General features: G+C 49.7%; 1 protein-coding gene across 5 annotated transcripts in view; it reads right to left on the bottom strand.

Annotated features, from left to right (window-relative positions):
• Positions 1 to 14,726: 14,726 nt before the first annotated feature.
• The window catches only part of TLK2 (tousled like kinase 2), a 55,832-nt gene continuing 45,220 nt past the window's right edge, over positions 14,727 to 25,338 (bottom strand). For all 5 annotated transcript variants that reach the window (XM_024207230.3, XM_024207233.3, XM_024207231.3 and 2 more), the window contains 5 exons: positions 24,656 to 24,825; positions 22,938 to 23,076; positions 20,772 to 20,883; positions 18,813 to 18,920; positions 14,727 to 17,379 (listed from right to left, as the gene is read on the bottom strand). In XM_024207230.3, the coding sequence (XP_024062998.2) occupies positions 17,206 to 17,379; positions 18,813 to 18,920; positions 20,772 to 20,883; positions 22,938 to 23,076; positions 24,656 to 24,825 (703 nt within the window). In that variant the 3' untranslated portion in view covers positions 14,727 to 17,205. The remainder of the gene's footprint in view (positions 17,380 to 18,812; positions 18,921 to 20,771; positions 20,884 to 22,937; positions 23,077 to 24,655; positions 24,826 to 25,338) is intronic.

Consider the following 25,338-nt stretch of genomic DNA (forward strand, 5'->3'; position numbering starts at 1 on the left):
TGTGTGTGTGTCATACAAAGATAGAACACAGAGAGCCCCATGTAGGGCTACCAGGAAGCAGTTCCTGGATAGGGAGGGGAGGAGAGGAGTCTGTAGCAAACCCCCCCCCCCCCTCAACTTCTCATGCTCTTGCGTCTCTGTCCTCCCAGATTCTGGCCTGAGCTGGGAGCAGCAAGTCAAACCGAGGGACTGTCAGAGACTATGTTTGTGTGGATTTTTTTCTGGAGTGAATGGGAGCAGGAAGCACCAGAAATCTTGGAGGGGCGGGGGCGGGAATTCTTCTCCGAAGATTTCTAGCCAGTTTTGCAGCCCCGTGCACGTTCAGCTGAGGATAGTGTACACAGCCAAGCTGCTGGAGATTGGCCTGTCACTCATCCCCACAGGAGACAGGGCTACCCAGAGCAAAGTATCAGTTAGTTCAGGCAAGTCCAGGGCATGCTCTTCACATAGACGCCCTCGTGACATCTACACAGCTGATTCGAAGCACAGCAGATGGGAAGATTCTGCCAGGGATGGCGTAAGCGCTGTGATATGTGGCAGCATTTCAAGCCCTGCCAGACGTACAGCTGTCTTAATGATGCCTCTAGGAGAGAGCAACTTGGGAAGCAGCATGGTCCGTCGCATAGAGCACTGGAGTCAGGATAGTCATGGCCCTGCCACTGACCTGCTGGGTGATCTTGAGCAAGTCACTTGCCCGCTCCGTGCCTCAGTTTCCCTCCTTGTAAAATGCAGTAATGATACTTCCCTCCTTTTCAAGGTGCTTTGAGATATCTGGTAGAAAGGCTCTGCTTAAGAACTTATCCCTGAAAAGTGTTTAGAAAGAAGAGGATGGTCATGGGAGTCAGGAAACCTGGGTTTTGTTAACGTCTCTGCCACCAACTGTTCCCATGGGCAAGTTGCTTCAGCTATCTGTGCCTCAGTTTATCCATCTGTAAAATGGGTGTGAGAATGCTGCCCTAAATCACTGATCGCTGAAAGCACATCAAGTTTCTGGACAGCAGTGGGAGCATTAATCAGTTACTCTTGGATGGGAGAGCTGGACTGAATTGGAAAGAGCGTGCTCACATCTGCCCACGTGTCACATGCAGAGATGCTTACAGCTTGGCAGCTAGGGCTTGTGCTTTAGAAGAATAACATGCTGAGTTCTACTTCTGCCGACCACCCTGTGTACGCGGACCGTGCCGAACATCTGACAGCCCCGGTGGCTGTCGCTATGCAGTCATGGAGGCCTTCCAGCTAGGTTTCACCCACCGTTACCAACCTCACCGACTCATTGAACGTCTCAAACTGCTCAGATCTTGCAATGATCGTGTCATCATCAACATTCCTCCAGACTGGGGAGCAGGTCAGCCTGGACTGCTGTAGGCTGGGGCTGCTGTAGGGTTCAGGTTGCAGCCGGCTCCCCTGACTCTTACTCCCTGTTCTTCTGGGAGCAGCAAACCTGTCGGATTAAAAGGAACCAAGTAAGCGAAAAGCTGGTGGCTTGCCAAGGTTACAGGTCTCGCGTCTCCACTCTCCTGGGGGGGGGGGGGGGGCTCATTCGCTGGCATTGCACGTGCATCCAAAAGTATTTCCACTTCCGAGGCGGCTTCCAGCCCTTGCCAGAGTCTTTGGTTTTTCACTTGCCTTTTGCTCTTTTCTTGGCAAGTGAGAGAGAAAAGAATCGGTTTCAGATGATGTTTGGTGAACGTTTGGTTTGAGGAGCATCCCAGCCTGGTTCTGGCTACTTTTATTCCTTGCTCAGCCCCCGTTTTTATTCACATTTCTTAGTAGGCTTAGCTGGGAGAACCGCTGGGATAGAGCCCATCTCCATTCAAACTTCTCTGCTGGATCAGCCCAGTTGTGCGCACTGTCGTTTGCAATAGCATCAATTGACTCAGCAATGCTTTGACTGTCTCCTTTGAGTTTCTGTCTTTCCGCAAGGGAGGGACGCTGCTAATCAACTATCACAGGCCCGTCCCCAGGTTTCCCCGCTTTGGCAGCTCTCACGTAATGTTAAACTGGGGCATCGGAAATCTCTTGTCGTCTGGTTCGTCTTTCAGCCACTAGGCTATTAGGACCAGACCCGATCTCAGGTCTTTTCGAAATCACGACTAGCGCAGCAACCTGCCTGGGACGTGGAGGAGGCGCCAGAAGTCAGTCAGTCTGTGTGCACAGGGCTGGAATGCCAGCTGCAGTTGCAGCACCTTTGTAAATAGTTATGACCCTGGTGTCCTTTCATGTTATTACCCAGCTCCCTCTGCCTAAAACAACTAGCGCCGGGCAGCTTCCACCTGTGCAAGTCCCTTTTTAGCATGGCGTGGCTTCATTGGGGTTCTGCTCTGGTGCAGCTGTACTTGTGTTTGTATTCGAGTTCCCACCAAGGCCTCACTTACACCGGAGTGAATCTGGCATGACATCCTTGCATTTAAGGCTGCCACCTCTTGGGGGAAAAGCAGCTTACAGAAGTGTAGTCACTACTGCATGAGACTTTGTGCAAATTATTGACCAAGTTAAGGTCCAGGTCTGTGACTAATTTGCAACGGAAGCGGGCGTGTAATTTGTTTAGAAAAGGGCCCGTGCTGACGTAGCGCTGGTGAAAGGCCCTGGATCGACCGTCCTGGTAAATAAAATCTCTTTAGCCGCAGGGTGAGCTCCCCACACATGCTGCCCGTACCCCTCGTAAAGCTTACCTTGGTTCGCCCCTGGATTTGGTTCATGCACGCGGGGAAGGAAGCGCTGCCTAGTAAGGGAACTCAGGGAAAGTATTGAGTAGTGGCAGCTTGAGCGCTGATGTTTGTGAGGAACACCCCTGCTGTTTGAACCCAGCCCTTGCTGCTGGCAGAAGGGTTGAATAGCCAAGATGCTTATATGGCTCCCATGACTGTAGCTGAGGGCCCATGAAGGAAGTTACGTGTTGCAATGACCCACAAAGCCTGCACGCTAGGTGGGAGGCACCTAAGCTAGCCTGCGGGAGATGCTGATGACCGGGGGGCGTCCTAAGAACTGTGCTGGGGAGAAGGGGGCTTCCTCAAGCCAGGCGCTGTAGGGACGGTCGGATTCTTTCCGGCACTGAGCAGCGATGCTGGAGGAGCCCCGCCCAGCCCCGGTAGGAAGCCTATAGCCAAAGCCGGTTGTTGCTCACTCGGATTCTCAGTTCTCTTTGGGGCCCCGTCAATACCTTTCATTTAGGCTTTGCCAAACGATGGGGGTGGGTTATGGTAGCTTGGTGCCAGTTCAGTAGCTGCCCCACCTCCCCCATCAGCTGCTTGTAGCAGAAGACAGTGGCAACCTAGGCACCTGTGAACCCAAGTCCGCATGCAGAGAGAGCCTTAAAAAAAGTTAGACACATTTCGTTTTCACTTTGGAAAATAAAACAAAAACCCAAATATCTTTTGTCTTCTTCATAAATCAGGCAGTTCTCAGACCAAGCCAAAGTCACAGGCTCTAACAAAGGGCTTAAAAAGAGAAGCTAGTTGCAGCTTTAAATGTGGAAAAACTGCAGCCTCCGCATACGGATTCTCTGCTCGTACACGGCTGGATCTTTTTCCCTCTGGACGTTACCGCACAGGAGCTGATTCATCGTGTCGTGGCCCCCCCGACGCTCTCTTCATTGGCAGCGGAAGCATTCAGAGTGCAAAGGAATGCAGAATCAGGGCCCAGCCTAGATTGCCTCGTGAGTGACTGAGTTTGCAAACCCCGGTTTCCTGCCGTCCGAGCCATTTGGACCGTTCCGGCCAAGCAGAGGCACACAAGGGAAAGTTGGCAATAGAGCGACTGCTGATGAATTTCTTAACGTGCTCGATAAGTCGTGTGTCATCGTCCACCTATTTTTTGGCCACGGATTATTCAGCTTCCGTGAGACGAAGTTCTTCTTTCTTTGCCATAGCAATAGCTAGAGTCATGCACGTGTTTCCAGAAGCGATGGTGCCTTGGCTGATGGGAGATCAGAGCTGATGACATTTTCCATCCAGCCCCTTTGCACCATTAGCATTGTCTGGCATTGCCATGCCGCTGAAGTTGCTAACAGGAGTCAGAGCAAGAAAACTATCCCGGTAGCTTTGTCCCATTCCCTGGGAGGGTAACAGCATAGGCAGTGGGCTTGTAGCTCTCACGTATTAAGCACAGCTGAGCTTGGGCCAACCTTCAAGGGACGCCCCCGGTGCTGCAGAAGGTCTGGGTGATGATTGCACAGCGAGACATTTGGGAACAAATGCTCCAGGCTCCATGCTATCAGGGAACTATCCTTTGGAGTGACATTGAAGACCAGAGGGTCCTGACCATTGGTGGTCATTAAAGATCCGCTGACTCTTTGCTCTGACGTTGGGTGGTGAGATTCCACCTCGGGGATGGAGAGCGTCTCACGCACAGCTTAACACTTTCTAAGCTAGCGGGTCATCTTTAAACCAAGCTGGGATGTTTTCTGAAAAGATATTTTCTAGTTAAAACTGGAATGGTTTCCGGGGGGGGGGGCATTGTCTGACCTCCTGTCTGGCGCAGGCCAGACTAGAGGGTCACAGTGGTCCCTTCTGGCCTTAGCATCTAGGAACACTTTCCTCAATGTCGATTTGCGAGCTGTCGTGTAGCAGTTTTTGTAATGCCATAGCACTGAGCACCCCTGCTCCTGGACCAGGATCCTGTTGTGCAAGGTGCTGGACGGACACAGAGCTAAGAGCTTCCAATGTAAGTAAGTTACCATTGGCTCCATGTCCGGGGCCTTGTGGAAGGGCTGTCGATTGCAATTCCACTGTATTGTTTGTTCCTTGGCTTTTTCCCCGCATACACAAGACTTGGCTGTTACCCTCTCTTCTCTCTCCTATCAGCAGTGTACTGCGCTTACATGATTGGGTCCTTGGCTTGTGTGTGATCTCATGAGTTGAGGCCAATAAAAATAAGACTCAGGGTGGGGGCAGATTGGAAAGTTCATCCCACTCCAATACTGCACTGGCTCAGGCCTGGGAGGTGAATAATTTGCCTTGAGAATCTCCTTCAGGCGTAGAATGCAGAAGGATCATCGGACACAGCTACCCCGTCTGAGCCTCTCCTGTCCTGCCCTTCACCGGGCAGAGTTGATGTGCTCATCAGCTGAGCCATGAGGGGAAGGGAGGGGTAAAGCACTATCCTAGCACTCCAGAGACACGGGTTCAGGTCCTATCTCTGCCACAGACTTATGTGACCTTGGGCAAGTCACTTATTCTTGCTGAGCCTCAGTCCCCCTCCCCCCCCCACCTATAACAGGGGGATAATATTTTGCTATGGCACAGGAGCCAATGATGTGCAGTGCTTTGATACAGTCAGGGCAGGGATTATATGAAGAGGCAGAAAGTTTTTTTCCCCCCCATGAAGCTGCAAAGTTCTGTCCAGGCCTCTCCTTCGATGCCACACCCGAAGCTGGCATTCACTCTGTCACAAACGTGAATTCCCAGTGCAGGGTCTGTGTGGTGGGTGACACCATAAGCACCCAGAAATCCTTCCCAATTTACACCCCCGCTGACAGAGAAGAGGGCAACCAAGCAGTGCTGCTGGCATATTCCTTCCAAAGCGCCACGCCGGCTGAGATGCATCTGAGCCCTGCCCAGAGTGCCAGCACCAGCTTTGCAAGAGGGAGCTCCTGAGATGCAGCTCCTGGCGCGGGCCTTGGCCCTGCTTTGTGTTTCGAGCCGTAGCGCTAACCCCAGCGGAGCGAAGGCTCCTGCTGAGTCACCGGCTGCAAAGCATGCTACTAGAAAACAGGAGCACCCCTCAGGTCAGCGCTGGGTTTGCACCAACCTGACTTCATTTCTGGCCCCCAACCGGAGCGGAGCAAGCCAAGATCAACACCCACCCCGCAGGCAATGGCTGCACTGAGGTCACCGTTTTGAAAGGAAAGGGGGAATCAAGTGAGGCTGTCGTACAGGCAGCTGGAGATCACCTCGCCCAGGCCCAGGGCGGTGCTTGAGCGTGCGTCTGTGTCTGGAGGGAGGGGCTGCAGAACCGCATGTCCTCCGTGGGGATGACGTAGGAGGGGCATCAGATATTACCAGGCATTGCCAGGCCCTGGCTGGATGACAGTCTAGGAGAGCAGGCGGACGGCCGCTGAACACTGAAGTCAATGAAAGCAATGAGGGCTCACAATCTCTGCCTGTCCAGCCCTGGATTTGAAGGGCTCTGTGCTAACCACTCCTCGAGGGAGCAGAGAGCACGGTCTAATGGTTAGAGACGGGGATGAGGCTGTTCTGGATTTCCTTCCCCGCTCTGCCACGCCCCTTGGCCAAGACCCTTCCCCACTCTGTGCCTCATTTTACCCATCAGTAGAATAGGGATAGTAATACCGGGTGTGTGTGTGTTGAGAGAGAGTGTATATATATGTATGACCTGCACCTGAAAACTATGATAGAATAGAATGCAATATTCTAGAGAATATACAACAGCTAGAATCCAATATTCAAAATATGTTGCATGGCAAATTCTGTAGCAGAGTCACACACTGATTTTGGGCCTCATTCTCCCATGGAACTCACTGCTACAAAGGAATCAGGGGAGCGAAGGGCATAGCAGGACTCAAACAAGGATTAGCTATTTACATGGAGAATTAGACTATCTAGGAGAGATACCGACTTAAAAGAAAATATCAAACTTTTGGTGGGGCTAGCACTTGCCTGTTTCATGGCTTAAGCTGCTCTCTAAATATTGGTGCACCGGGGGAAAGTTTCCTTGCTGGGAGGTTCTCTTATAACGGCCTACAATGGGGTTTCTTCCCCCATTCCCTGAAACAGCTGGTATCGGCTGGTGTGAACAGGATTGCAGACTAGCTGGAGTACTGGTTTGATCCGCATGGCAATTCCCAGGGCATCCTTTGGGGAGAATGCCAATGCCAGCAGTGCCTGTGTAAGGACGGAGGCCAGTCTCCTTATTCTAGTCCTAGGAGATAGTCACATGTGTTGCTGCTCCGAGTTTTTACCGGACTGACAGCTGGCAGCAGTGAAATTGAGACCTGTCTGGAACATGCTGGGGGGTGGGAGGTTCTGGACACTATTCACATGACTCACAAGGTATTAAGCAGTTTGTCAATGAAATCACAGACATGTGAATTAACGGCTGGCAGGCCCTGGTGTGTATGTGTTGCAAATCGCGCTGAAAAGGTGCTCATGTGGCAGAGGCAGGAATATAAATCGGAGGGCAGCAGAGCCTCAGCTGGTGTAAATGGTCACAACCCCATTGTGAGCGCACGACTGAGCTTTAATCACTAGTTACTATGCCCCCCCCCCCTTCCTTTTGAGGCAGCGACTGTAACCCTTAAGTGAAGGCTGTCCCTGCCTCCCAGCTGCTAAGTACTCGGAGCTCCCACGACGTTGCCTGAGCTGTCACGCGTCCCTGTGCCAGACCAGAGGGGCTCACATTTGGAGGGTTAAAATGATGGCCAAGTCAGTGCTCAGGAAGGAAACTTGCCCTCGGGGTCTTTGGGCAGGACTTCGGAGGGACTGGAGCCCGGATCCTCTGCTCAGGCCAGGTGGGCGGCTTGCTGTGACGGCAGGGGGTTAGCTGGACCATCAGTCCTCCCTCTTCTTCTAACCATGTGACTCTGGCTTGCACGAGCCACATGGACGTGCATGGTTGCAGCTCCTCATCGGAATGGAAACGTTGGACACAGATCGTAGCAAGACAGTCACTGACTCGGAGCCAAAGTTCCACTCCATGGACTTGTTTATTCCAACCCTCCTACAGGCTTGGAGCTTGGAGGAGAGGATCCCAGCCACAGCGGGTAAGGCTGTTCTGAAGTGAGAGCTCAGGGGTCAATGCAAACATCTGGGGTTCCTGGAGGCCAGTAGCTGGTACCGGACCTCCAGGGCATAGGGGAAGCGCATGTACAGCAGCAGGGCAGATGTAGTGGATTTAGAGCTGCTGAAAGGTGACTGATTCATGAGGTGAGGTCCTTGCTATCCACAGTGCAGGCAGCAGAGCGCTTCCCATGCTGCCCCACTTTGTCCCTAAATAGGAACACCCTCTTCAAATCCATGCAATCCCTGGGTTTCCACCTGATTCTGCCCATGGGACTCCACAGGATCCTTCAGGCCAAGCTTGCTCAGCTGGGGCCTCGTCAAACAGGGCTGGGGGCTCAGCCCCACCGTGAATAAAAACAGACCACCCCAAAAAGGGAACGGATTTTTCCCCTTGGCCCCCAAAGCAATTGCAGGCCAGTTAGCGTGGCCGTGCGGCCGCCGGTATCCACTGCAGCAGGTGGGGAATGGAGCTCCGAGCACTGTCCATCCCCCACCAGGGTGGGGTTAGCAACCAGAGAAAGCAACGCGGCCCCTGCGTCCGGTAAGGCCCGAACCTCGCCGGGAAGAAATGAAAGGAACATAGAGGACTCCAAACCGGCCAGGGACAGGAGCTGGCAACATGGCTAGAGTCCAGCTGAGACTTCCTGAGCCAAGGCCTAACTACTGCTCACTTGAGGGAAGGCAGCACCCTGAGGAGGCATTCATCTCACCCATCAATAGACCCCACCTTGCCCATTGCGTTTACCAGCCACAAGGGGCATTGGTCCAAGGAACAGGCTGAGACTCAGCTCCTCCAGGGCACTCAAACTCCCCCGGTGCTCTCCTATTAGACGCCTGCCGACACCGCCCTGCTCCTGCTGCGGCAGACGGATTCCCTCAGCTCTTGGCCAAGGATCAGGCAGAAAATCCCTTGCAGTGGGGACCGGTGTGCGAGTCCAAGCAGAGGCAGCCGGGCATCCCTCGGCATCTGCTCCTGAGAACGGCTCCACCAGCCAAGGCTTCCGGGGCACGACGGCAGAAGAGAAGAAAAACGTGTCTTTGTCGTCGCCTCAGTGGAGGCCCTTCATCTCTCTCCACGCTGCCCTCGGTCGGACTCTCAGAGCAACTTCCACCCTCACAGCTCTCACCCGTCGCAGGGCTTGTACGTAGCGCTGACCTGAGAGGGGGATGAGTGGGGTGGGCACAGTCAGGAGCCATCGTCTCTCTGCCCAGGGGGGAGCAAACCACAAAGGCAGAGCTCCCCCGGCTGAGGAGAGCCGTGCTGTCCCACAGCTCCATCTGCGGCTGGGGCAAGAGCTTGGTCTTTCTGCGTCCAACTGCTTTAACCCTCATTCTCTGCAGCTGAAGCTCATCAAAACATCTGGCCCAGCCATTGGTAGCAGAGGCCTTCTCAGGCTCTGGGAGGCTGCAGTCTGCCCCACAACAAAGGGGTGATCTTCACCCCTTCACTTGGCACCCTGCACCCCCAGGAGAACACCTGGCTGGATCCTGGGTTCTGTCCTAGCTCCCAGAACCTCCGCTATCCAAGGAGGGGGCGTAGCATAGTCTGTCACTGTGCACAGCCTGGGTGTAGAGCAGAGCCGACCTCTTCCATCTCCTGCGGCCAAGTGGCTTCAGCCAGGCAGGGCTGGATGTTCCACCTAGGTCCCAGTGGCTTCCTACCTGAGGGGGTGGCCACTGCCAGCCGGACTGAAACTCCTGTGGTTCCCAGGGGTTTAGGGTTAATGCTGCTGCTGTCTGGTAACTCTGCTTCCAGCTGGGGGATCTGAGCTCCAGGCTCCCTTCCAGCTGCTGGCATTTCCTTCTCCCCCGCAGTCGAATTGCTGGTTCTGAGGGCCCAGTGTGGCAGGGACAGTCAGACAGGGTCCCCCTTTGTATGGGACTAGGCCCCCCAGTTTGGTCCCCCAGTGGGGCTCTCGGGGCTTTTCCCCCCTGCTGTTTTCTAACAGGATATTCATTCTCCTGCAGCACTTAAAAGTCGGACGAGTTCACGCTTCAAATAATGTATTAAAAACAGATGGGCTCGCTCAGAGCTGCAGCGAGGAATTCCAGTGCTCTCCAGCCATCAGCGTGGGCCAAAGCAGAGATGCCTGCCCTTCCGTCCTGTTCAGAGGGGTGCGGGGGCTGACTAGGCCAGGGACTGCCAGAGGGGTGGGACCCTTTCCTCAGAGTCTGTAAACCATCATCTTCCTCCCTGGACCTCAGACATAGGTCTCCGGAAGGGCCTGGAAGAGGGGCAGAGAGGAATTCAAACAAAATATAAGAAATATTCTTAACTGCCTCCACAACCCTTTCCCTGCATGACTCAAGCACTAGTTAAATAAGCCGGACGGACCAGCAGTCAGCCAGGTATCCACAGAGCAGGGACAGCATAGGTGGCTGCAGCCCCTGCTTCTCCCTCCTGGCCTTACCTCCCCTCCATTGAGGCACCTGTCCTCTGAGGTGGAGGGGCAGAGCGTAGACCTTGACCTAGTTGAGGAGGCTGTTTAGGCACCAGAGCCCATTCAAACCGGTCTAACAATAACGCTAAATAATCAGTGCTTGGAAAGGCAGCAAGGTCCAGTGGGTAGAGACTCTGGACTAGAAGGCAGGTGATCTGGGTTTTATTCCCAGCTCTGCTACTGGCCGACTTGGTGACCTTGGGCAAGTCATGTACCCTCTCTGTGCCTCAGTTTCACCTCCCAGGAAACTCTTTGGGGGCAAGGATGGGCTCCCACTATGGGGAGAGCTTTCCAAAGTGCCCAGCGTTGGCTTAATTCTGCTCCCAGTGAAGCAAATGGGATTTTCACCCTTGACTTCAGGGGGAGCAGAGTCAGCCCAACGCTGATTGCACCCCACCCTCCGTGTGTACAGCACCTAGCAAAATGGAGCCCCCATCTCAGTTACTATGTCTGTGCACCCAGCACAATGGGGCCCTTGATCTCAATCAGGGATCTAGGCACTGCTGTACCGTGACTCAGAATAAGGCTAAGCAGGGTGCTGTGGTTTTGTTCCTCGCTCAGGAGCGGCTGTAGGGATACGCTAGGCCAAAGAGCTTGCAAACTGGTAACAACTTTGGGCCACTGCGACCTTGGCCTGGATTCACCATGACTGTTTGAACCGGGAGTTTACATGAACATGAGGGCGGGGCAGGTACCGAGATAGGAGCCTCACTCCAGACTGTGGAGGACAGAGCAGAAGGCCACCAAGTTTCCCTATCTCCCCCCGAATCGCACAGCAGTGAGTTTCTGCATTTGCCTTTTTAGTCCCAGGTCGGACAGCCATCTTTACGCTTTACACCCTCTGTGACAGCCAGGGATCTTTCTGCCTGATGACCGTGTGAAACGGTCATTATGCTGCACAGTCGTCAACCTACTGAGATGAACAGGGTCAGCTTACAGCACGAGGCGATTTCATGGTGCCCAATATAGGGTCCTGCCGACCCGCCACCCCCTCCATTCCTTCTTGCCGGCTACCCCGACAGAGAGGCAGGAGGATGGGTATTGGAATGGACGTGAACAACACAGCTCGAAGAACAACAGTTACAAGAAAGCGAGTAACCTTTTTCTTCTTCGAGTGCTGTTCATGTCCATTCCAAATCAGATGACCCCCAAGCTGAAGTTTTGGAGGTGGGGTTGGAGTTATCCACTGATTGGAGCAATGCTCTACCAAGGCTGCATCATCGCTGGCCTGCTGGGTAACTGCATAATGCGCAGTGAAAGTATGTATGGAGAACCACGTCGCCGCTCCGCATATTTCCTGGGTGGGACCTTGCGCCAGGAACACTGCTGAAGAAGCTTGCGCCTTAGTGGAGTGCACCGTGAGCAGAGGAGCAGATACTCCTGCCAGAGTGTAGCGCTCCCGGATGCAGGACGTGATCCACGACAAAACTCGTTGGGAGGAGACTGGAAGACCTTTCATCCTGTCTGCCACAGCCACAAATAGTTGAATGGACTTTCTGAACGGTTTCATTCTCTCGATGTAGAAGGCTAGCGCTCTGCGGACATCCAATGAGTGAAGTCTCTGTTCCCTGCTGCTTGGGTGCGGCTTAGGATAGAACATTGGAAGGATGATGTCCTGGTTGATGGGAGATAACCTTCGGGAGGAAAGCTAGATGTGGCCTGATACACCGAAGCTAGTCATGACTGGAGCGGCCGGAGTCTGAGCCTGGCATGTTGCACCACATAGATACAAGAGGTCATGTGTCCTAGAAGTTTCAGACAATTCCTTGCTGTGGTGGTGGGAAACTGCCCGAGACTTCGAAAGATGCTGCCCAGGGCCCGAAACCTCGCTTCCGGGAGGTATGCCCTGGCCTGTGACGAGTCCAGTACCGCCCCTATGAACTCTATCCGCTGAACCGGGGACAGAGTCGATTTCCCCACGTTGAGGAGAAGACCCTGTTCGACGAACATTGTTCTTATGAAGTCGACTTGTGCCTCCACTTGAGCCCTGGAGTGGCCCTTGATGAGCCAGTCGTCGAGGTACGGGAACACCTGCGCAGGAACGCGGCCACGACTGCCATGCACTCGGTGAACACTCGAGGTGCTGCTGACAGGCCGAACGGGAGGGCTGTGAAAGGATAGTGGTTGTTGTTCACCACAAACCTGAGGTATCTTCTGTGGGACGGAATGATTCTGTGGGACGGAAGGATTGCAATATGAAAATACACATCCTTCAAAATCGAGGGCAGCATACCAGTCCCCTGGATTCAAGGAAGGGATGATGGAGGCCAAGGAGACCATGTGGAATTTGAGTTTCTTTATGAACCTGTTGAGCTCCCGCAGGTCTAGAATGGGCCTGAGCCCCCTTTGGCTTTCGGTATTAGAAAATATCGGGAATAGAAGCCCTTGCCCTTCTGCTCCTGAGGGACCTCTTCCACTGCCCCTAGGAATAGGAGTGAGTGCACCTCCTGTACAAGGATTTGCTCGTGAGAGGGGTCCCTGAAGAGGGACGCGGAAGGGCGGTGGAAGGGCACAGGATTGGATGGAGTATCCCCTCATTACCATGGAAGCACCCAACTGTCCGATGTGATGCAGGGACCACGCAGGGCAGAAAGGGGATAGTCGGGACAAAAAGATAAGGTGGGGTGGATCCAGTCCTTGTGCTGGTACACCGTCCTCGATTGCTCCTTCAGAAGGCCTGTTTCGGGCCCAAAGGTGGCTTGGATTGCCAGAGCCCTGGCCTGAGGATGGGTGCGGCCTCTTCCTGCTGCTCCTATTCCTCCTCCTTGGCAGGAATGGAAGCAGATTTGACTTACAGAAAATTGGTTTCAAGGAACAAATCAAACGTTCCCCTTTTGTATAAAATGGCATCACTGCATTGTAGTGACACTGCTGGCCCGGGCATGCACACATACCAGGAGGAGGATGGGGGTCAAGCACTGGCTTGGACGCAGGAGAGCTGGGTTCATTCTCCTACCTCTTCCACTGACTAAGACCCTTGGGCAGGTCACTTCAGCTGGGATTTTTTTCCAAGGAGCCTAATGGAGTTAATGAATGGGGATGATGCTGATCTCTGTACAGTGCTTTGAGATCTACAGCTGAAAAGCACGGTATCAGAGTCTGGGCTCATTCTGTGCCTCCATTTCCCACCTTTAAAATGGGGATTACGCATCCTTTCTCCTTCCCTCGGTTTTGTTTCTTTCTACAGTAAGCTCTTTGGGACAGGGACCCCCTTCCTATGCTTGTCCAGTGTTTAGTGCAATGGGATCCCGACCATGGGTCAGCTGTAGGTACTGCCATCATAAAAATAATGAGCAACAGCAAACATGAGGTATCCCAGAGTGCGTGTGAATATGCTCTTTTGCACCACACCCTGCACCCAGACACCGCTGGAGTGTAATCTAAACAGGGGCAGGGTTAGGACTTAACCTTCTGTAGCAGTGACTCTTATTACATGGCATGTGGTTCCTATTCAACTTATCAGACAAACCAATTAAGAACCCAGACCCCTAACTCAGTGAACACCCTCTTTGGGTTTTAAGCATAATGCATGAGCCTGCTGTACAGATAGATGGACTACACAAGTCCTATATGAATGGATCTGATATGGATACTGTCCCACTGCCAGAACTGCATCTCTGGCCCAATCAGCTTTGAAAATGCAGTTATGGGTCAGCAAACTGAAGACGTGGGGACAGCATAAAACTGACTGACCTTACGTAACAGGAGCTGCCGTTCCGTGTGCAATGCTCAATTGGAAACCTACTTCAACTTCCAGCGAAGGAGACAGAATATAGGCTGGGTTCACTGCAGAATGAATGAATCCTCCTCTATCACGTTCTCATTAGAAGAAATCAGCTTCTTTCTGGTGGGTGGGTGGCACCAAGGCCTCATGAAGCAGAGCTGAGGTGGTGAGTTGGGACACTGTGGCACCTTGTCCAGAAATGTGCTTAGACGTCTGTAGTTGCCTAGGTATTGTATTTTTTGGTTTTCCATTGTCTTAAAAAAAAAAAAAAAGTGGACAAGCCCAGCACTGACTAATCCAAAATGCAGAGTTCTTCAGGGTCCATATGCTCTCTCTGGTCGTCACTTGTTCCATGTCAAGCCACCACCGCCCTTGTCCCTCAAGCTGACCCCGTTTTTGGTGAGAATTTTCATCAATGGACATAAGGTGGTGGTGGTGGGGGGTTTCAGTCTGTCGTACTGGCTTAGCAATGTAGCAGTTGCAGTTAGAGGTATAAAATGGTTTGGGAGAAGACAGGCTCTGACATTTTATCCTGGTGTTCCAGATCCCAAGGACCAGGGCTGTGTAAGCTAGGAATGGCAATGAATACGCAAAGCTCACAAGTGCCTCAGTTCGGTATTGGCAACCATGGGCGGCTACTTCCCGCTGATGTGAATGGAACCCAACTGGCACTGAGAACGTAATCCCTTCCCCCCACCCCCAGACCATATTAGTACAACCCCTATATGACCAGGGCAGAAAAAAGCCCAAGCTAGCACTGACCAACAGCAAGATCAAAAAAGTCAAGCAATTCGGTTTCTTAAAACTTATTTTAATATCCATGTCTCGTCTGTTGGGTAGAGCCAAAACAGTCCGGCCTGGTTTAAGTTACAAATTCTTCAGACACTTTTTTCCTTTTTAAGTAAATGAACACATGTGGCAATAAGGGCCTGTTACTTGAAGTGAAACCCGTATTAACAACAAAAAGCGTGGCCGCTAGAATTCTACCAGGGTTCTTTACTGGATACGGCAAGTAGCACCAGAAAAGGCTAATGCTGCCCCATTCGGGTGTCACAGCAGGAATAAATGCATCCGACACAAAACTAATCACACCCACAGAGATAGCACACACTCTATGTCCAAGAAACAACCAGACTGGGATACAAAGAACCCTTTTAGAATTCTCCCCTCTACGGATGGAGGCCAAATAACCAACTTCAGCAGACAGGATGAGATGTCAGATCTGACTTCCCTGATGGAGGCTGAACATGATGTCAAAGTGCTGCTTACTAAATAGCTTGTTTCTAAGAGAACAGCAGGAATGGAAAGGGCTAAGACTGTGGCTGAGGATTTAAAGATGTAGTTTTATTTAAAAACAAGAGTTTCAACACCACCCTAATGCAGCTGCAGATGAATGCATCAGACCGAAGCCCAAGAATCATTAAAAAAAATTAAAGCGGCAGCAGAATTCTGTACTTCCCCAGACTACCAGTGTAATTTCAACAGGCTACTTCACATTTCAACCAACTAATCATTGGCTGCTGAATGGGCTAACCCTGCCATTTGTGGAGGATGGCTTACAATAAGGCCAACAAGTGGCAGTTCTCGCAGAATCCACACTACGGAGAACATAGATAGCCACAAGAATTCCATTCAGGTACCGAACGCCAAAGAGAACAAATGCACTATGATAATGTGAGAAGGAATCCAGAAGGCGCTGTGCAGAGAGAGAGAGAGAACAATCCACAACAAACAAGGGAAGTTTTGTGCATGAGTAAGGTTACACCACACACATTTTTTTTTTACAACACCCTAAAGTTGTGGTAACACACTGCTCAGTTCCCCCCTCCCAATACAGATCTTTTTATTGGATGCTGCATCTTTAAATATTTCTGGCAAAAAAACTCTTGCCACATATGTTAGGAACATTCCAACCTGGCTGCCACATGTCCAAGCACTGTACTTTTTTGATTTTCAGTCTTCCTTTGGGGGAAAAAGGGGCAGGGTGGGGACAACAAGCTCCCACTGCACAGCTGGACACCTCTGCCCCAATGCGGAGGTCACCTCAAATGGATTACAAAAACAATCAGGAAGCCTGTTCATTTTTAGGACATGCTTCCCCAGGGTTTTTTATCTGTTTGAGGCATCCACATCAGAGAGTTAAAAATCAGTGAGTTTAAAAGAAAAATGGTAAGCAAGGGAGAAAGCGGTTTCCATAGTAAATCACCTAACTGAGGAGAGCTTACGAGTCTTCAACTTTAGGTTTTAATAAGTTTAACAACAAAATGTACAATACTGTGTGAGCCCAGAAAAGTCACGTCAGAGAGACTGAGCTTTGCTTCTGAACTCCCCTCCCATTTGCTGCCGGTCTTGACTAGTCAACAGATACTGTACTCACAGGATTGGAGAGCATCATGTGGACAGACCAATCTTTATTTTAAAAGCCCAGCACTTAAAATAAATTAAAAAGGGACAACCGTCAACTGTGAGCGGTGAAGCAGCCGCGGGAAAACCCAACAAGGCTCCAAACGGCATGCTAATCTGATGGCAAGAGATCGACAGAGGCCTCTTCTCCCCCCTCTTTGTGGATTCCCCGCCCCCAAAAGAAGGGGAATCACAAGCAAGAGGCCACGTCAAGGAAACAGAAAGCTGCACCGTCAGTGGAGTTAACATTGCCACGTACCTGCTAATACGGGTTTCACTTTATGACCAGAAAACTTTTCTTCCAAAAAAATGGTTACTTTTTCTTTAAAAAATTGAAATTAATCAGGGGTAAAACACTAACTCTAGTGCCATGAACAGGCAGGATCAACTTTTTTCCCCTCCAAAGGGCAAAGAGTCATACCATCCCCAGCTGAACCTTGGTGCTTCTAGCTTTTTCAGGAGATGTTACCTAAACTTTATGAAAAGAAAAGAACAATGTTTAAATATCAACACTGGACTAGCCCAGTCTTTTTTTTTTTTTTTTTTTTTTCCCCAAAGTCCACATTCTTCCTCTGAAGCACACATTGCATCATGGATTCCCCAAGTCTGCGTGTTCAGAAGTTCACAGTACATGGAACCATATTTTTTCCCCCTCGCTCAGAGCAGCCATCCTCTGTGGTCATTTACTGAATAAACCTCAAGCTTCTCCTATCCGCGTGGCTTTGCCTAAGATGCTGAAGGTTTCCTTGATGAGAATTGATGTTGTCATGCTCTATGGATGGAAAAAAAAGCACCTGGTACAGGTTTCTTGAGACCCTTGCGGATTCCTCTACTCCAAAGCTGTTTCTGAAAGTCTGTGTCGGTTTTGCGAGCAGTTTTTGGCCTATTATTCTGTCTCTCAGTTTGAAGAGCTGTTATTGGATGATCCAGAGGTTGATGCAATTGCAGCCCCGGCTGGGCTGCTCGTGGATACAGATTTGCGGATGTGAGGCAGCAAGTAGGGGTCACAGGCTAGCTGCTGAACATCTATCCGGTCCTCCTTTCGGTAGGCCAGGCACCGTCTGATAAATGCCTGCGAACGCCCAAAAGGCAAACAAATGTTAGGAGACTAAAGGAGTTAGGGGGAGTTTTATTTATAATAGTTCTTGGTGAATTATGCCAGACTAGTATCTCTGGGAACTGAAGTTCTTTATTAAGTGACCACATGGACAGCGATGACTCCCCCCCCCCCCACAAATTGTGCTTCATGCCTAGCTTTGGGGCAGGGAGGAACCATACGTGGGGTGACAGGAGTTCAGTGTGGATGATGCCAATTGAACTAGTTTTGCTATGCAAGCACCAGAGACAGAATTAACACAATGTCATCAGCAGCAGTTTGGTTGGATTCTGGAGAAGGTCTGAGGGTTCCCAGGAAGATGACGGGTGCAGAGCTTTTGTGGATGCAGGGTTCTGTTTTGAATAATTACTTGAGTCCTGCAGGGGTTTTGCTGTAGTGTGTGTTAATACAAAGCTGTAGATGGCCACTTTAAATTAAACTCAAATGATGCTTTACAGTGAGAACTCCATCTCCTGGGTGGGTGACTGAGCACACAGCACCAGGATGGTTCCTGGAGCGGGAGGAAGCAAGCCTGCCTCCCACCGAAACCCGAACAGTTCAGAATGCACCCCCATGCAGAATCCAGAGTCCCACTTTGAACTGAATTCTCCCAACTCCCAGTACAACACGCTAAGAGTGACCTAATTGTGTAACAAGCTTGTTCTGTCCTCTCGATATTAGCCAAGTTTCAGTCACTCCTTGATGAATGCACATTAAAGAATTAAACAAACAGGATCATTGCTCAGTGGTGATGAGGGAAGCATAAGACTCTCTGCTGGGTGCCTCTCTCTGCGGCCACATTCCAAGCCAGAGATCATTCCATGTGTTGACAGTGACATCAACGACCACTGACCACTATTGTTAAATTTCAACCTGCTGACCAGTGCACCATGGACAATTTAAGCACACACTATCCTGCGCACGTGCAAATCTCTCGCAGGCCAGGAGTCTGCTCTGACAAGGACAGACAAGTCTGCCATTTTTAAGCCTCTCTTATCCCAAAGGATCCTGAACCACTGAACAAGTTATGCACCAATGAAATTCAGGCATCCCTGGGGTAGGAGGGCTGCTACCAGGCAGACAACAGCTGCACAGTGCAGAGAATACAGGGAATTTGGGCCAACGACACTGAGCAAATCACTCCAAGAAAATGCCCTGAGGGTGCTCAGTGTCTATGGGTGAGACCTGAGATTATAAAAGGACAGCAAGCTGCAAGCTCAATTCATTGTGGAGAGCTGAATGGCTCTTGTGCTGCCAGGGAAGGCACTTATTTCAGAGTAAAGGCTCAGACCATTGTGAGATTCATGGATTAACTACTGTGTTAAGTAACCACAATGAGTTTTTTAAAACCCCCAGACCATTCAGCGTGTCGGGCAGTGACACACAGACCTGCTGCAGAGAGATTTTACCTTTGCTTCTGGTGTGACTACTGGCTTTGGCGGGAACTGCACCTCAGTAGCTTTAAGGATCGTGTTCTCCTGCAGAATGTCTTGTTGTGACTGGTTGTGGCCAAACGGCTGCAAAACAAGAGGGACAATTATTAAAGTTGACAAGCCTATGACCATGCTGCTGTTTTGTGGTGGGAAGTTATCGGATTCAGTATCTTTTCTAGGGAAGCCGCTGAGGAGTGCCGTGAAGGTGCTGCAGGTCCCCAGCCGTTTGGCTTAGAAGACTGCTCAGTCGCAGTTGTTTTAAATTCAAAGGGGCTGAGTTGTGACTGTCTCCAGAGTGCCCCCCCCCCCCAGGTCAGAAAAGGGAGGGAATGCCATGTTCACACAGATCTGTAGTTTCAGCCCTGGTGTAAGAGGGCCATCTCCCGACAAAACTGTCAGGAGTTCCTCCTGCTTTGCCAGTGCTGCGCTTGGCCCATTGTGACTATGTGACTTAAGGCAGCGGCTCTCAAACTTCCCAGACTACTGTACTCCTTTCAGGAGTCTGATTTGTCTTGTGTACCCCCAAGTTTCACTTCACTTAAAATCTACTTGCTTACAAAAAAAAAGACAAAGACAAAAAAGTGTCACAGCACACTATTACTGAAAAACTGCTTACATTCTCATTTTTACCATATAATTATAAAATACATTGGAATATAAATATTGTTCTTACATTTCAGTGTGTAGTATATAGAGCAGTATAAACAAGTCATGGTATGAAATTTTAGTTTGTACTGACTTCGCTAGTGCTTTTATGTAGCCTGTTGTAAAACCAGGCAAATATCTAGATGATTTGATGAACCTCCTGGAAGACCTCTGCGTACCCCCAGGGGTAGGCATTCCCCTGGTTGAGAACCACTGACTTAAGACACTGAGCAAAAGCAGCACGTCCATCAAACTGTGCATGTGGGATGTTTAGTTACCAACAGCTTATCAAAGCCGGTGGAATGACAGGAAGTCAACAGCATGCCTTTGTTGCCAAGAAGGCTAACGGCATTTTGGGCTGTATAAGATGGGGCATTGCCAGCAGATTGAGGGACGTGATCATTCCCTTCTACTCCAGATGAGGCCTCACCAATGCCAAATAGTGTGTCCAGTTTTGGGCCCCCCCACTACAAGGAGGATGTGGAAAAACTGGAAAGAGTCCAGCGGAGGGCAACAAAAATTATTAGGGGGCTGGAGCACATGATGTACGAAGAGAGGCTGAGGGAACTGGGATTATTTAGTCTGCAGAAGAGAAGAATGAGGCGGGATTTGATAGCTGCTTTCGAAAGAGGATTCCAAAGAAGATGGATCTAGACTGTTCTCAGTGGTACCAGATGACAGAACAAGAAGCAATGGTCTCAAGTTGCAGTGGGGGAGGTTTAGGTTGGATATTAGGAAAAACTTTTTCACTAGGAGGGTGGTGAAACACTGGAATGGGTTACCTAGGGAGGTGGTGGAATCTCCTTTCTTAGAGGTTTTTAAGGTCAGGCTTGACAAAGCCCTGGCTGGGATAATTTAGTTGGGGATTGGTCCTGCTTTGAGCAGGGGGTTGGACTAGATCACCTCCTGAGGTCCCTTCCAACCCTGATATTCTATGATTCTAAGTGTTCTCGTGGTTAGGTTAGTCTCCTTTCCTGGGCTACCTTAAAACATTCAAGCTCTTTATCATTAGGACAATCATTTTCTACCCGCAGTCTTCCAACTCTTCCCCTCCAAAGACATCATAAACCTACAGCACAAGTTTCTCTGCCCTGTGTTTCCACACTGCTACAGTTGTTAAGCAGGCAACCTACATGAGGAGTAATATGTGGAAACACACCAAGTGTCACTCACTGCACATTGACAAATCCCCAAAGATTTGACCTCAGACACTGGATGTCACGCTTGGCAGATATATGCAAGCAGTGGAAAGGGATGTTCTGCAGGAGGCAGTTTAGCTTCCTTCCTTACCTTTCTGCCATAAAGACACTGGTAGAAGATGACACCCACTGACCAGACGTCAACTTTATTTGAAATCTTTGGAGGTTCTTTTCCAACCACAAAACACTCAGGTGGCAAATACCTGATTGGAAGGAAGTGAGAAAGGGTCATCAATAGCACATCCAGATTTGTTCAGTCACTTTGTTTCAACAGGAGAGGTAGGATGGCCCAGTGGTTAGGGCACTAGCCTGGGACTCAGGAGATCGGAGTTCAGTGCCCCACTCTACCACAGAATTCCTGTGCGACTTTGGGCGAGTCACTTACAGGCTTTCACTTCCCTGCAACAGGGACCCTATGGACAAAGGTCTTGTAAGTGGAGTCCTTGGATTTCAACACCCTCCCTTTTATCTCAGGCTTTTCTCCACCACTACAGACGACGCCATGGCCTCATGAACTCCTGGCGTAGCTGGCCAGGAGAGAGTCTAGTGACAGCCTGATAACTTGTCTAGAGAAGGGAAATTTGCACCAGTGGAACACACTGATGTAGCCATGCCAGCACAACCCTCTAATGTAGGCCCACAGTGTGAACTCTGCTGTATACCAGTAGGGTGCACCTGCAGCAGGGTTTGCACCAGTGCAGCTAACATACACCCCAGTATAGAAGGGGCCTGAGAATGAATTCCCGATTCACTGACAAGTGAACCCTGAGGCTGCACCTGAACTTGCTACATAGTGTGCTGCCATCTGAACCACTGCAACCGCCTGAGAGCTCAGTGATTTGAAACAGTTACAGAAACACGTGAACAGAACGGGCTAGGCCCAGACACAGCACAGACAGGGAGACTGGCAGCTTCCCCACACAGCTTTGCCAATGCACCTCTTCACTTGATTAACTCTACAGAACTGGCTGCCAATCATGCCCTACGGTCTGATGCACAAAGAGCGCCCACTGGGGACCAGGAACAGACCAAGCTAATCACTTTTCACTTGTGACCTGCTTCTTTACCCCACAGCCATTTTGGTTTCAAGAGGAAGGCAGGCACTTTGTCATGAGGTGGGATTTAACACCTCAGCTATGCGTTTGTGCACATTCAGTCCACATAAATTCCCAGCACAAGGATGCAGAAAATGCATAAATACCCCAAATCATCACCATATTATGCATCCTTTATGCAAAGTCTCTGTTGCAGTGAATGCTTCCCCCTCGCCAGAGCAGAGAGTTTAACTCCAGTCACACACATGGGAGAAAAAACTTTGTTTTCTCAGCACGCACTTAGAATCTAGTATTTGTTGACCAAGACCTTTTAATAACAATTTCACAATGGAAACATCCAGCCAAAATACGCATTTCTGAAAGTGCAATCTTAGAGGCTGTGTCCTAGTTAGAGACTCAGCTTTGCTGAGGGGAACAAACCCATAGAACACATGAGATTGTAACAGATGATGCCTGCAAAAAATGATGGTGACACGAACAATGTTTACGCTAACCACTGTGAAAAGTGACATTGTAAATGCAACTTCTGTCTTTGCATTCAGCGGCTTTTACTGTAGGTCCAAACCTCCGAGTCAGGACTGATGCAATACCACAATGTGGTGCTAGGGCCATTGTACTGCTGGAGGTATTCGTCTTTCATGTGAAATTTGAAACTGAAGTCCTGAGCATGCATGGCACGGAAAGCACTATTGCACTTTTTATAAAGGTAAGTCTGTTACCACTAAGATGGTGACTAAATTCCAACTGGAAAATTCTTCTTAAGTCTACCTGCATTTTCAAGCGGGTATGGGATTCTTCTTCACTTCCTACCCTAAGTTACATGGTAATATGTGCTATTAAACAGCTGCCAAGTTCCACCCCAGAGTTGGCTGCATTTCAGCAGTAGTTGCACATGCAGTTTATAGTTGTCCTGTCAGGCCCTTTGAATAAGAGGTGCTATCTAAAGATAGAAATACTAACCCACTGAAGATGAAAAGGCTGGCAGCCTAGAAACAACACAACACACTGCAACTAGTTTGAGAGCATCCTTAAGGATCTCAAAGTGCTTTACAGAGCTACACTGTAGTACAACGGACACCACACACAGACTGACAAGGAAAGTGAATTCCAAGTAAACCCCAAGTTTCGAGCATCAGGATTTTAATGGTTATTTGCAAGTTTTCTAGAACCCTGAGTTGGTATCAGCCACATACAATACTTACCAATAAGTACCGGCCCCCTGTGATGTCAGCTCCATGCCATCAACGGAGTTGTAGCTGTCGTCATCCATGATCTTGGAAAGCCCAAAATCTGTGATCTTTATCTCTCCACATGCTGTACCATTGACTAGAAGAATGTTACCTAAAAGAAGGGAAAACAGCTTTTTAGAGACATATTTATTATGGAAAGAGGGGAGGGAAAAGCAGCACCAGAACTGCAGTGTAGTACATGGGGTATTAAATTATGGACACACTATACCAAGGCACCATGACCTGCAAAATGCAGCCAGCTAAATCAGCCTTTAGGCTGGAGAAGATGTTTGAGTACTCAACGGAGTCCTCCTGAGAGGAATCCTGGCCCCTACAACACACCAAGTGCCTGCATCTACGCTCCCCATCCTGAAATGGATCTCTGACCTCCCACCTGCCTCCCCCCCCATCTTTGGCTTTACACCACGGCTTTTCCAATGCCAACACAACAAGGGAGACTGGTCGAGTTGGGAGGGCAGGTCAGGGAAGGGAGAATGGATGACAGACATGCATATATACACAGCTGTGACTCATTCCATCCAGAAGTCCTAATTTGCCCTGGCTTCTTAGCCACCAGAAATTCTCTCCTCTATGACACAGTGCCCCCTAGTGGTTTCCAAAACCATGGAAAATAGCCAATCCATTTAAGGCCAGATCCATTTAAGAATCAGCTATTTCTACAGATTAAATGAAACAGCAGCACGTAACTTTCCAACAGATTAAGCTGTACAATTTGCCTCAAAGCTATTAACTTTTGAAGGAGCAGAATTACACAATGGCTATAGATCAGCTATGATTTCAACAAATTTTAGGGAGAGCCCTGCAGCGCGTTCAAACAAACACTAGTAAACCGTGGTTTGGGAAGAGTAAGAACAGAAACAGGGCAACAAAATATAAATTGGTGCAATTGCGCCATCTACTGAATCAGTACAAGAAACCACACCAGATCTAGGATATACAATGCCAGTGAACTGTCGCCAGTACAGAAAACCAAGTGCTTGGATTTTACTGGGGGGGGGGGGGGGGGGGAGTGGGGGGGGGGGGAGTGTTGCCCAGCATATGCCAACCCCTAACAGATAAGGCAAGCAAGGAAGCTCTGCTCTCTCAGCTGCATGGTCTATGAGATGGGAACTGTCTGACGACATTTGGGGAAGACACTTCTGATTTTCTGGGCACTGGTGAGTCTGGCAGGTCAGAGTTCCAAGAGCACTATCTGACCTCTATGTATTGCTGCGAGGACCCATAAAAGCAACAGATGAGCAAGTTTTCCCAAGTTAGTTTTTGGTGCCATTTACTGAGCATCACAAAGGAAGGAGAACAAGAGTGAGGAATGTGCTGGCCATTGATATGAAGGAAGATGCAGCACAGGAAAGCGAAGGCCAACCAGGTCACAGAAACCAAGTGCTGACACATGATGGCACAAGGGCTTGTCCAGAACAGGAAGGCTCCTTTCTGGAATTTTACTTCCTCTTAATGCTGCAACTCCCGGTGCCAATACCCATTTACAGAGCAAAACCAAGCATTTCAGTCTCTTCTATGCTGCAAGCTAAGCACCCAGGTTTTGGAATGGGTACCAATAGACCTGGTCCTGTCCCTGGCTTTCGCCAATTGGAACTGTTCCTTGGTGGTCTAGAGAGGTTGCTAATAAGAGGTAAGAGGGTAAACACATGACATCCTGCTTCGTAACGTACCTGGTTTAAGGTCATAGTGTATGATGGGCGGTTTGATTTCATTTAAGTATTTTAAAGCATTCACAATCTGCATGATAATGGATCGTGCCTCTTTTTCGGACATTAACTTGTGCTGTTTCAGGTAGAAGTCCAGATCATTTCCCTCACAGTATTCTAACACTGTACAAAACCTGAAGACAAGAGAACAAACACCAAAATTAAGTCCCCTGAGAGAAACACTAATATTTTGTATTTTCTCTTCCATGTAAATCTCCTCAACTAGGGCATTCCCTGTCAAACTTGTACATATTCAGATGCCTCCATCATAGACATACAGGAAACAGGTTTAGATCTACATCCAGCCAAATCTGAAATCTACATTTATCAGAACAAAACTGATTTTCCAGGCAAAGCAACATGAATGCATTAAAAATAGATAGTCTTCTTGTACATGTGTTTTCATTATGGACGTCCCCTGTAGCACATCACTTGGGGACAGGATTGTGCTAGAACTAAGATCTGCTGTATAATGGGTATAAGAACATGGGAACATAAATGCCATAACCGATTAGACTAATGGTGTGCCTAGGCTACTGCCAGACAGGATACAGCACTAAACCTTCAGAGAAGGTGCAATAAACCCCATAATTGACAACTACATAACCGTCTGCCCATAGGGTTACAGAAGTCCTAACTGATAGGAC

Source organism: Terrapene carolina, unplaced genomic scaffold (genome assembly GCF_002925995.2).
Source record: "Terrapene carolina triunguis isolate 2854851 unplaced genomic scaffold, T_m_triunguis-2.0 Scaffold193, whole genome shotgun sequence".
NCBI classification, from domain to species: domain Eukaryota; kingdom Metazoa; phylum Chordata; order Testudines; family Emydidae; genus Terrapene; species Terrapene triunguis.